Raw genomic sequence first — 12,958 nt, forward strand, 5'->3', positions numbered from 1 at the left:
CCAGGCCTCTATCTTTTTTTTTTTTTTTTTAATATTTATTTTTTAGGAGAGCACAAGCGGGAGAGGGGCAGAGGGAGGGGGGCAGAGGATCTGAAACAGGCTCTGTGCTGACAGGATAACAGCAGTGAGCCCAATGTGGGGCTCAAACTCAAGAACTGTGAGATCGTGACCTGAGCCGAAGTCGGACGCTCAACCAGGTGCCCCTACCAGACCGCTATCCTAATCTGAGAACTTAGGCCACTTATTTTTGTACCTTTGGCCAGAAAATAAAGATGACTACTGAATGGTTATTGATGGTTTTATTAAAAACATACAGTACAAATATTTTAAAAACCAAATTTAAAACCTAGTGTAATAATTCTGGGGAAAAAGGACTGATGATCATACTTCATTTAGGACTAAGTTGATTTTGTTGGAATGTCAGGGTCTAACATTGGAAGTACTATATGAACATTTCAGTTAGCTACCTGTGATGTGAAAAGGAATTAGGAATTTTTGTTTTTCCTAACAAAAAGCAAATTTTTGGTCACCACTTGAAAAGAGGGTTGAACATTTTCTTCTTGCGTGCTGTGATAGAAGTTAAACGATATTTTTCCTTTGAATATTCCTTTTGCTTTTTTCAGAGAAAGGTTTTCTCACAAAACTTTTCGGCATTGCTGCTTTTAAGTTAACTTATTTCCTCTTCCTTTTCTTTAGGCTTATCAGGAGGGCACACTTCAAAAGCTACTGAAAATGAACGGCTCGGAGGGTCTTCCCGAGTCCTATGACTATGACCTCATCATCGTTGGAGGCGGCTCGGGAGGGCTGGCAGCTGCTAAGGCAAGGCTCCTGTGTGTCATCTGGGTGATGGGTAGGAGTCATGCTCCTGATAGACGTCCGCCGGTTCTCACTGGAATTAGGTTGAGCCACTCTTGTGACATTCTGCACCTTAACTCGGGCAGGACATGTTTACAAAGGGACTATTTTGTAAATCAGTTTTCCAGGTTGAACTGTACCTTCTTTGTGAAAGTACTTCTACATGACAGTACCGTGGCCTGTATTTTGGGACACATTTTCATTCATTTTAAGTTTGGCTGACTTTTCAGAGATAATAAAGGTGTGGTATAGAAACAGTTTGAAATGAAATAAATATATTTCTTACTCTTTATAAATATCAATATTAGGTTTTTGTCACTTTGATGATTTTCCTGTTCACAGGCCCTCCTCCCCAGTAGAAAAATGGAGAGCAATTGGATTCCTTAAACTTAATCATTAAAAACGTTTGCCTCCTGGGGCACCTGGGTGGCTCAGTCGGTTAAGCGTCTGATCTTGAGGTCTGTGAGTTCAAGCCCTGCATCAAGCTCTGTGTTGTCAGCTCAGAGCCTGGAACCTGCTTCAGATTCTGTGTCTCCCTCTCTCTCTCTGCCCCTCCCCCGCTCGCTCGCGCACGCTCTATCTCAAAAATACACATTAAAAAAAATTGAAAATGTTTGCCTCCTTTGTATAAGAAGTGAACTAAGAGAATACCCACTAACTCTGGTCTGGGAGTCATGGGGGAGAGGAAGTATAAATAAGGGAGGTTAAGGAATGAGACTCCTGGTCCTAAATTGAGATACATCTTCCATGTGTGAGGGGCCAAGGGCCCTTGGGCCTGTCATCCTTCTCCAACAGGTACTTTTATTTTTTTTTAAGTTTATTCATTTTGAGAGAGAGAGAGAGAGCGAGCATGTGCATGCATGCGTGTGCATGTGGGTGGGGGGTTGCAGAGAGAGAGGGAGAGAGAGAGAATCCCAAGTAGGCTCTGTGCTGACAGCTGTCTTTCTCTCTCTCAAAAATAAACTAACATTAAAAAAATTTTTTTTAAATAAAAGATGACATGGTTTAAAAGGTGTAGCTTGTGGGTCAGTAAGGGTAGATTCAAATGAAGCTGCCCAAATGAGGAGCAGGCCAGCATCTGGCATGAAGCCATACTTAGCTGTAAATAATTCAGTAATAATACTGGATGTATTTTACTCTAGTTCTGGTGAGTTTTATTTTTCTTCTATTAAAAAAAAATTTTTTTAATGTTTATTTTTGAGAGAGAGCGTGATAGAACATGAGTGGAGGAGTGACAGAGAGAGAGAAGGAGACACAGAATCCGAAGCAGGCTCCAGGCTCTGAGCTGTCAGCACAGAGCCCGACGTGGGGCTCGAACTCAGGAACTGCGATTGGACACTTAACCGACTGAGCCACCCAGGCACCCCTCGTTCTGTTGGTTTTAAAGGAAACATAGACTCAATCCTTTCAAATAACCTTTGGAGGTTGTAGTTGCCAATACACAAAACTTATTCTCTGAAAAAGATAAAGGATACTCTGCAAAATGAACTTCTGACTATTGTCATCACTCCCTTAAAATCTATTTGGAAAGCTCATAGATACCATCAACTTTCTTACTGGCTTTTCATGTGAAATTTTAGGAAATCTGACAATTTTAGAAGAAAAACTTTTCCAATATTCTGCCTAGATACTGAATTAGATAAAACTTAAAATACTTTCAGAAATACTTACAGAATACAGGTTGAATCAAAGGTTGTAGACTGTCCTAAATCTTTTTTACTGGCTATTCACCTTCTGCCTGCTTAGAAAAGACCCCAGGTTCTTCAGATTATTGCTTAATATGTTACTGTTTGCATGGAATTATGTAAGAGGATACTAGTGTGTCCGGAAGACAGTTTTACAGCTGTGCTCTGTATGTTCTTTACAACTACCCTGTGACTGTCTCAGTTGCCTAATTTTTATTTTGGAGTCTCACTAACCATCTTGGTGCAGTATCTGAAGTTCCAGGCAGTAATAACTGGTTATGCTGTGGGCACTGTAGCTTAATAAGAATAGCTTGGATTTTTAACAGTCCATTTCTAGTCTGTCATGGTCACCTTTCGAGTTCATTTTAATACGTTTATTTTCTAGGAGGCAGCCAAATATGACAAGAAGATATTGGTCCTGGATTTTGTCACTCCAACCCCCCATGGAACTAGATGGGGTAAGCTTTGAAGTATTTTAGAAGTGGATTGGTAGGAGCAGGCTTTTCCCTGGCATATGTTTAAATGGCTCCTAAAACCCAATTAAAAATTTAAAAGTTAAATTAAAACAACAAACAAAATATATGCCTCTTTCACTTGTGCTAAGTTAAAATGAAAATGTTAAATGTTGAAAATTTGGAGATTCTGGCAGTGTCAGGATGATGCAAAATCTTATCCACAGCTGTCATGATGATTTAAAACTAAAGATTTGAGTAATTTGGTAAACTTAGGGATTTAATAACTGAAAGTTTAAACACTTACCTGTGGGTTTCTGTTTTAAAACCCGTTCCTACATTCAATAAGAACTGGAATCAGATATCTCAGTGGAGAGCCCGTGCTGCTTCCGAATCTTGTTGAATCAGTGTTCTGTATTCATTTATTCCACAGATATTAATTGAACACTTACTACGAACCAGGGCATTGGAGATGTAGCAGTGGGTGTGGTAGACGTGAAGTTCTTGTCCTTGTGGAGTTTATATGCTAGCGGGGAGACAAGAGATAAGTGGGGAACTTTACAAATTATGATGAGTGGTACTAAAAAAATTATATGGTGGGATAGAGAGGAACTGGGTAGAGGAAAGAGTTTAACTTTGAGAAGATTATCAAGGAAGGCCTCTGAAGAGGTGGCCTTTAAATGAGGCCAAAAGAATAAGAATGAACCAGCTATGCCAAAAGCTTAGGAAGAACCTTCCAGGGGACTTTTCTCGGTCTCTGTCACAGAATAGAACATATAAAGGCCCTGAGGCAGGTGGGAGTCCTTCATGGTGGTAGCCTGGGTGATACGAGCTGGAGGTAAGATTAGAGACGAAGGCAGGTGTCAGGCTGTACAGGTCTCAATAGGCCGAGATGAGGAATTGGACCTAATCGAAGCCTAGTAGGAAGCCTTTGAGAAGGGGATTGATGTGATACATAAATTTTACCAAGATGACTTAGCTGCTCTCATTAGGAGGCAAGAAGCGGGAACTCTTGGATAAGAGAGTGTCTCACTTTCTAATTCATCCATTCAACAAATATTTATTAGGTGTCGGTGTTGTGTTGGACACTTTTTTTTTTAAATTTTTTTTTAACGTTTACTCATTTTTGGGAGACAGAAAGAGACAGAACGTGAGTGAGGAAGGGGCAGAGAGAGAGGAAGACACAGAATTTGAAGCAGGCTCCAGGCTGTGGGCTGTCAGCTCAGAGCCTGATGCAGGGCTCAAACCCACGAACTGTGAGATCATGACCTGAGCTGAGGTCACATGCTTAACCAGCTGAGCCACTCAGGTGCCCCATTTTTTTTTTTAAGTTCATTTATTTTGAAAGAGAGAGAGAGTGAGTGGGGGAGGGACAGAGAGAGAGAGAGAGGGAGAGAGAATCCCAAGCAAGCAGGCTTCTCATTGTCAGCACAGAGCCTGATACGGGGCTTGAACCGTGAGATCATGACCTGAGCCAAAGTCGAATGCTTAACCTCCTGTGCCACCCAGGTGCCCCAGGCAGTATTCTTGTGCTGAGGATAGCCCCTCTGGCCTGGGGAGGTTGCACTCCATAGTGGCAGTCTGGAAGCATTCTCCTCAGAAGGCTTCTGTTTTCTGAGCTGTGACGTCTGCTGCCATCTTGCAATCTCACGCCATTTTGTCTGCCTCCCTGCCTGCCTGTATTTTGTTCTAATGGAGACAGTCTAGCGCCATGTTCTTTAGTCTCAGAGATGCTAAAGCTTGTGTTTGTTTTGGTCATGAATCCTTTTGTGAGAATCCATGAAAGCTGTAGACCACCATCTTAAAAAAAATGCTCACATACACCACATTTTATTTGTAGTTCCAGACCCACCGCAGTCCAACTGTGGCTAGCTTAATAACCCCTTTACCATATAGTTCTGTTCAAAGATTTGGTGGCAAGTATAGGATTGCATGCAAAGTAAAATTTCAATTTCTGGCATCTTTATCAGCAGTCAGTTAATTTTGAATTTTTGAGGGTATGGAAATTGTGGAAATTTCATTTTTCTTTTGTTTGAAGGTGAGGTCACTCACTGTGTTTGATACATAAGGCTCTCTGAGCTTAGAAATGCCTTGAAACTTAGGAATGAATTTGCATAAACAGTATTGGGCTACGTTGGGCAAATAAATTATGATCTTTTGTAGTACATTATAATGATTACTGACCTTTTTCCATCAAGGATCATGAAGCAGGGTATAAACTTATTTCTTGATGTTGTTGCAGGTCTCGGAGGAACATGCGTAAATGTGGGTTGCATACCTAAAAAACTGATGCACCAAGCGGCTTTGTTAGGACAAGCTGTGCAAGACTCTCGAAACTACGGTTGGAAGATCGAGGAGACAGGTATGGTGGGAGAAGCTGCTTGCGTTTTTGAGGGGTGCGAGCTGTGGTCTGGGGACGCAGCATCCATTTTTACAAGACTAGAGGATAATCTGGAAGTTTTTATTGTTTATGTTTTTTATGTATAAAATGACTGCAATTACCTTGCGTCACTAGCTGCACAGAACAGATACTGTCCTTAGAGTGTCATTCTGTAATAGAAAACCAGAATTTTTTCAGGGGCGCCTGGGTGGCTCAGTCGGTTAAGTGTCTGACTTCGGCTCAGGTCATGATCTCACAGTTCGTGAGTTCGAGCCCTGTGTCGGGCTCCGTGCTGACAGCTCAGAGCCTGGAGCCTGCTTTGGATTCCGTGTCTCTCTCTCTCTGCCCTGCTCATGCTCATGCTCTGTCTCTCAAAAATGAATAAACTTAAAAAAAAAAAAAAAAAAAAAAAAAAAGAAAACCAGAATTTTTTCAGATAAATTCGTTTTGTATTATTCCTATTTTGTTTTAAACTAATCTCCTACACCCAGCATGGGACTTGAACTCACGACCTTGAGATCAGTAGTCATTTGCTCTATCAACTGAGCCAGCCAGTTACCCCTCAAGTCAATTCTTATAATTACATAGAGTTTCATAAGGGAGTGCAAATTTATTTGCTTTCCTTTGAAGTTGTTTTGTTTTTCTCTGTCCAAAGAAATCAGTTTATGAGCGATATTCTTGGGGTGGAGGGACTCTGTTTGTTGAGAAAGCGTTGGTTAGTCTTTGGATAAAATATTTACAGTACCCTAGCAACCCTAGAGATATTGAAGAGGAATTTGTTGGCTTTAGAAAGTAGGTTGTATTATTTGGTAGAAGAATAAAATGAGATTGGCACAGCTTCACAGTTAATCAATGACATAGGTCACCGTGTCCTTGAAGAGGGAAACTCTAACCTTATCTAATATTAGTTTCGAGATCTACAGGGTATGGGACATTTGCTAGGGTAAATTATTCTATAACTTTTTCTGAGTTTTAATTAATAGTTTATTAAATATTAAAAAAACAAGGCATAAATACATGCTTTGAAAAATTTTGCTCCTACTCAAATTAGTCATGCTTCCTTTGTTTGATGTGTTTACTTCCTGTTTAAAATCAACAGCACTTTTTTTTTCAAGTCTGGAATCTTAGAAAATCAGTTACTTTAAAAGTTTTCTTACGTTGGGGTCATATCTCTTTCTCAGATCCTTACAAGGCTGTTCTCTGTCCGTGACCTTTGGGCCCTCAGGCAGCCTCATGTCCATTTCTCTTTCCAACAAAAAGGGTAGTTGAGCTGATTCCTTTGACCTGTGGAATATGAATCTAACACATAATCTAGCCGTAGTCCACCGCTATTCCTACCTCTACCCCCCCCCCTCCAAGTTACTGTTTACTCCCATGTCTGAATGTCTCCCCACTGAGTCTGCCATTAATACACTCCTTCCTTTCGGGGAGCCTACTTTTGTTTTTCTTTTTAAATCAAAAAAATTTTTTTTTTACAAACCCTTGTGTCGAGGGCTGACGTTCGCTAGATCACCGTGAGGCAGCTGCTCTGCTACATATGAAGCCCGGACCCAGAAGCAGGTCGTTTACGAATGGTTTGGCACCAGGTTCCCCACAAACGCGTGTTACGTGACGGGCAAGGGGGACGAGCCTGCTTTTAATGTACCTGGTTCATAAGAGGGTCTCCCTTCAGTTAATTTATTAGGCTTCTTAGTAGACGTTTTAGAAATTTTAGAAATTCTGCTGATAAAGTCATATAATCTTATTGTCGAGCGTCCACTATTTGCAGGTGAGTCTGTGCTGGGGAAATTCAGGTGAATAATACAAATTCTGTTAGCATGCAGATTCTGTTAATCACTCATGCACTAACGTCATCGCTGTACAGACCGAGTACCCTGGGAGCCCAGAGGGAGGATGGGTAATGTGATTGAAGTGGTGTCACGTAGTCTTTCCTTTACCCTAGCCTTCCTGACAGCGTTAAAGGTGGGTTATTGTCGTAGGTAGACCTGGGCACAACTGGTGACTTTGCCATTTACTGCCTGTGATGAGGACTGGATACAGTAGTGTGGTAAAATAGCTGCCACTCAGCAAACATTAGTTTCTGTCCTTTCCTCAGGACTTGCTGCTTTTAATTCTTCCGTTCAGAGTTTCAATAAATTAGAGTAGACCCTGGCAAGCGCTTGGCAAGCACTTGGTTCTTTGGTTACTGGTTTGTAGGAAAACCTTTACAGATACTAAAGGAAGTTGTATATCTGAACGAAGTTAGTTTCCTCTTAAAGAGGACACGTAACAGGAATATTAATCTGATAAAGTCTAGAATTTGTTGGAAAAAGTTTGTTCCGAGCAAATTTTGATTGACGCAGCTTTATAATTTCGATGTACTGTCATCTACGTAGTGGATGCTATCTGTCCCTTAAATCTAGGTAAAAACAGTGCCGGGGAGCTATACGACTCAACCACACAAATTTTATTCATTCACACAGGGGTCTAGTACTCAAATTGGCATATTGTACTAATTGATGTTAGCTTTAAACTGTCAACTCTTAAGAAAAATGAAGTCATTGGAACAGAATTCTTAATTTAAAAATGTAGGAAGTATATATAGCGGGTGGGTCTTTAGAATCTTAAAAAGATAAGAGTTAAGTACAGGTCTCCGCTGAATGTGGATTGTTGTTAACAGGGCCAAGTGAGTTCATTCTAATAAATTCAGTAACCAGGTGGATGGTGAAATAGAACTTGGTGAATTGGCGGATCTTTCCAGCAAAAGAATATCTCTGTAGCTGTCATGTAACAATAAGGACTGGCTATGCTTATTTATGTTGAATTTATTTCTAAGTTGCATAATAAAGAACTAATAAATGTCTAGCCACTGAAGCAGTAAAGAGTCACTAGTAGCATGGTCCAGATCTATACGTTAAAACCAGTAAAAACTCCCTGAATTTCATGGGGTTTTAAAAGTTGGACCAGATCAAAGTTGTTTTATTTGTCTCTCTTTAAAGAAATTATTTATTCAGCTAGGTTAACAGTGTTACTTTTGTGTTTCTTACCCCTTTCCAGGTTTTAACATTAGAAATACAGACTTTTCTGTTTTTAATGCCTTACTCCTCTTGTATTTGTTAGCAGCAGCAATCCCAACGTGTTTGATGAGAGCTGTGCCCTGTATTTAAATCCCTTTACTCTTGGTAAATGGAAACCTAGCGGTTTGTTTATTCTGTTATCTTCAATTTTCTCATGAAGCCTTGGGACCTCTGAAGCTTGCTGTGGCCTAGCAGAAGGAACCAGAGCTGGGCTTGGTGGGAGAGGCCTTCTGTGCCTGCCAGAGTCTACCACTGAGGCAGCAGTAAATTACCTCCCTCCTTTGAAAATGGTTGTGATGAGGAATATAGTGGATTTAAACAAACGTTACTTTATGTCATTAGATCTTAGAGCGAGAAAGAAACTTGGAGGTGTATTTTTCAAATGGGAACCCCCTAGAGGCTGCTGATTCCTGTTCCCACAGATGAAGTGTGAAGGCTCATTTTACATTTTTTGACTAGAAACCTATCTAATCTCACGTCCTTGACCAAAGAACAGCCCTCTAGTTGTCTGGGAGGGTTGTCTTCTCTGACGCTGCAGATAGCTCCAGGCATGGTGGAGGAGGAAAGGGACCTGGACCAGGCAGCATAGCTGAATCTGCCTGGGACAGGGGTAGGGGGAGTAACACATCCAGGACTCAGTGTGATCTGCCCTTTTCCTAAAGCTCTGAACTGAGAACGTACAGAGAAAGCCTCAGGCCTTTAAACAAACAAAGAAACAAACAAAAAACCTGGAGCCCAGTCATGTAAACTGGATGAATTGGTCCTTTCTGGAAGATTTCTTTGCTTTATATATTTTATTTATCAACTTGAGTTCCCTGTGCTCAAGAATTAAATCTGCCTTTCAAACATTAAGTATTTGAGGATCCCATTATCATTACAAAGAAAGCAAGATCATTGCAGAGTTACTATTCTGTTCCATTTCTAGTGGAGAAACCGGAAGTGAACCCTATCGTCTTTTTTCTGGTGTTGCTAGGTGGAGGCCAGATGGGCAGGTGGGCAGCGTCCCCCACTCCTGTCGCCCTGCACCTAGTCCTCTTAGTACTGCAGTCACAGTGGCTTCTGCAGTCACTGTCCTTTTAAGTTGAATTGATCTCCCAAAGTCTAACATTTTACGGTTCTGTGAAACGAACACCGATGATCTGTTCTCTAGGAGGCCACAAACCAATTTTTGTGCTGTCATTCCCGATTCCAGACACTGGCCATTGTGTCTCGTAGACTTGGTTCACCACCTCCTATGTGGTCAAGCTACTTAACCCTGAATCTAAGATTGAGACTCCTCATTTCCATGACAGTCTTTCAGTATATGTTGGTTCTCTTTTCCTTCCTTCTAAACCACAGCTTTCCTGGAATCTGTCTTCATCCTACCACCAGAGTATATTTTCTATGTATCCTATTTTTTTCCTTGTTATTCATGAGGTATTAATTAGTAAATGATTGATTTTTATGCATTGAAATTCAGTATATTTGTGCCTGACTCAAATGATCATTTTATAATAGAATTTAAAAATCGTCCTCTCTTTGGTGAGGGAGGGACTTGGGGGGGCAGTGAGACAGACTCTCAAAATTCTCTGTCGATATCAAGGGTCAGCGAACTTGCTTTATAAAGGGCCAGACAGTAAATATTTTAGGTTTCATGGGACCTGCTGATCTGTCACAACTACTCAGCTCTGTCATCATAGCGCAAAAGAAGCCTTAGACAACATGTAAATAAATGATCATTGGTGTATTTCAGTAAAACTGCTTATAAAAAAGGTGATGGGCTGCATTTGGCTGTGGGGCCTTAATTTGCCTTTGTGTACCAGCCTCTGGTTTAGACACTGTTACCAGTTTAGTGACTCCAGACTACATCAAGATCCCTTGGGGATTGTTACAGGGTATAGAATCCTCCAGGCTTCACCATTACCCCAGCAATCAGTATTTACAATCAAAGTAAAATTCCCGTTCATTTCTAAAGAAGTAAAAAGGATTATGCATGGTTATTTTAGTTATTATGCGTGGTTATTTTAAGAATTTCCAGGAAGCCTGACATTATGTAATTGTATGGTAGTTTTCTAAAAAAGGAAAGAATATTTGAGCTTGAAAAGGATGTTTATGTGTTTGAAATGAAGGACCCTGCTGTTTTAGACAAAAAGGTCTGCCCTTTGTAACCCATGCGAACAGTTCCTGAGAAGTGATATTTGCCAGGCGATTGAAAAGCTAAAAACATTTTGTGTTATTTTCTTGTGCAGTTAAACATGACTGGGATAAGATGACAGAAGCTGTACAGAATTACATCGGCTCCCTGAACTGGGGCTACCGGGTCGCTCTGCGGGAGAGAAAAGTGACCTATGAGAATGCATATGGCCAGTTTGTAGGTCCTCATAGGATTAAGGTAATTGTGTGACACCCTGAGGAGCTAATGTTTGTTTGTTTGTCTTAAACTTTTGTAGGGGAGGAAAAGAGAAAGTGATTGTCTTGATAAAAGTAAAAGCCACTGTGACCCAAACTGTCCAGTTTGATGATTTTGCAGACACATCTTCTTATGGGCCTTTTCCGTGTGGTTGTGGCAGTGTAAGAATACTGGATTTGGGGCCAGGTTACCTGGATCTGAGTCTTGGCCCTGCCACTTATTAGCCTTATGATTTTGAATAAGTCCGTTAATTTCTTAGAGCCTTAGTACGTATTACCAAATTTTTATGAGGATCAAATTGGATAATGTGGCGAATGGCCTCTGTTCACTATAACTACAATTTTAATGAACACTAGCTTATTAAAAGTTGGCACTTGGTTTCTTTGTAGGCAACAAATAACAAAGGCAAAGAAAAAATTTATACAGCAGAGAAATTTCTCATTGCTACTGGCGAGAGGCCACGGTATCTGGGCATCCCTGGTGACAAAGAGTTCTGCATCAGCAGGTGAGGGGGCACTGGAGGGAGAAAAGGAGGCACCCGTTGTTGAGTTCTACTTTTCAGTTGTTTTCTTCAAACCCATTTAGTCCATTTCCTAGAACTTCCGAGGGTTTGTTTTTGTTTTTTTGTTTTTTGTTTTTGTTTTTTTAATTTCTGTGTTTCTGCCCAAAGGGACAGGGGCCTGGGAAAAAGAGAAGGGAAAAAATTCTTTTATGCAAGAGAACATTTAAAAAATTCAAAACTATAAACATGGGTCTTTCTTACCACCCACTTAACATCACTATTAACATATAAATACATACTTATATTGAAACTTCTGTTTGAAATTTATACATGTGTGGGCATGTTTTGTAAACGTGTTAACATACTATGGTTGACAAATGTGTCCTCTTGGATGCTTTCTGCTGAGGAGTTTCTGCTCATGTTAGAAATTATTTCTTCTCAGGCCCTTTCTCGGGGAGGGTATGTGATTTTTTTTCCTTTGCACCTCATACAAGGGCAGCTCAGATGGCGACTGTTGTCTTCTCTGTCTTGGATGGGTTTCCTTCTCATATTTAAAAAAAACTCATTTCCTAAAAATGCTTTTGTGATCCCTCTCACGTCTCGTGTATTCTTTACTTGGCTAAAAGATTTTGTCAGCTTTTACTCTTTATAGTTGGTTTTTATATGACAAAACAGTTATGTTGGAAGTTTTCCCTTACTCCTCTCTTGCTGATTCGTGTTCTAGATAGATCTTCCACCTCGGAGACTGTGTTTGGCTATGGGCAGCTTGAGCTGCTCCCAGAGCAACTGAGTGGCAAGAAAGGAACTGGGCCTAAGCCCTTGTAAACAGTTTTCATAGATTATGTATGTAGCCAATTGAATGTTTTTAGTTTTTTAAAAAAAATTTTTTTTTTTTTTAACGTTTATTTATTTTTGAGACAGAGCGAGACAGAGCATGAACAGGGGAGGGGCAGAGAGAGAGGGAGACACAGAATCGGAGGCAGGCTCCAGGCTCCGAGCCATCAGCCCAGAGCCTGACGCGGGGCTCGAACTCACGGACCGTGAGATCGTGACCTGAGTTGAAGTTGGACGCCTAACCGACTGAGCCACCCAGGCGCCCTGAATGTTTTTAGTTTTTAAAAGTGCATTCTTAAGAAAGCAAAAATATTTATTTTGATTCAGTCATTACTCACATAGAAACATTTTCAATTTCTTTCTTTTCTTCCCCATCCCTCCCCACCTTTTTTTTTTTTTAATTTCTTTTCAGTGATGATCTTTTCTCCTTACCTTATTGCCCGGGTAAGACCCTGGTGGTTGGAGCATCGTACGTCGCCTTGGAATGTGCTGGATTTCTTGCTGGCATCGGTTTAGATGTCACTGTTATGGTACGATCCATTCTCCTGAGAGGATTTGACCAGGACATGGCCAACAAAATTGGCGAACATATGGAAGAACATGGTGTCAAGTTTATAAAACAGTTCATACCAATAAAAGTAAGTGGAGTTGCTGGTAGGTTTGTTGGTTTCATACTCCTGTTTAGGCAGGAGAGAGAGGGTTGGGGTAGGTGATGGAAGCGTTCCTTCTGCGGTCTAAACCATCGGGAGTGCTGCAGTTTCTCAGCTGTGATGTCGGTATATGAACTTGTACCCACTGCCACCTG

At 40.8% G+C, this 12,958-nt stretch overlaps 1 protein-coding gene across 2 annotated transcripts in view; it reads left to right on the forward strand.

The window, feature by feature from the left end:
* TXNRD1 (thioredoxin reductase 1) overlaps positions 1-12,958 on the forward strand; it is a 71,845-nt gene that overhangs the window by 22,015 nt on the left and 36,872 nt on the right. For both annotated transcript variants that reach the window (XM_047067372.1, XM_047067371.1), the window contains exons 3-8: positions 697-819; positions 2,926-2,998; positions 5,235-5,354; positions 10,657-10,799; positions 11,207-11,322; positions 12,566-12,791. In XM_047067372.1, coding sequence (XP_046923328.1) covers positions 733-819; positions 2,926-2,998; positions 5,235-5,354; positions 10,657-10,799; positions 11,207-11,322; positions 12,566-12,791 — 765 coding nt within the window. In that variant the 5' untranslated portion in view covers positions 697-732. The remainder of the gene's footprint in view (positions 1-696; positions 820-2,925; positions 2,999-5,234; positions 5,355-10,656; positions 10,800-11,206; positions 11,323-12,565; positions 12,792-12,958) is intronic.

This window comes from Lynx rufus, unplaced genomic scaffold (genome assembly GCF_022079265.1).
Source record: "Lynx rufus isolate CCGP_SWC_20201006 ecotype Redwood Valley unplaced genomic scaffold, mLynRuf1.p SCAF_7, whole genome shotgun sequence".
Lineage (NCBI taxonomy): Eukaryota > Metazoa > Chordata > Mammalia > Carnivora > Felidae > Lynx > Lynx rufus.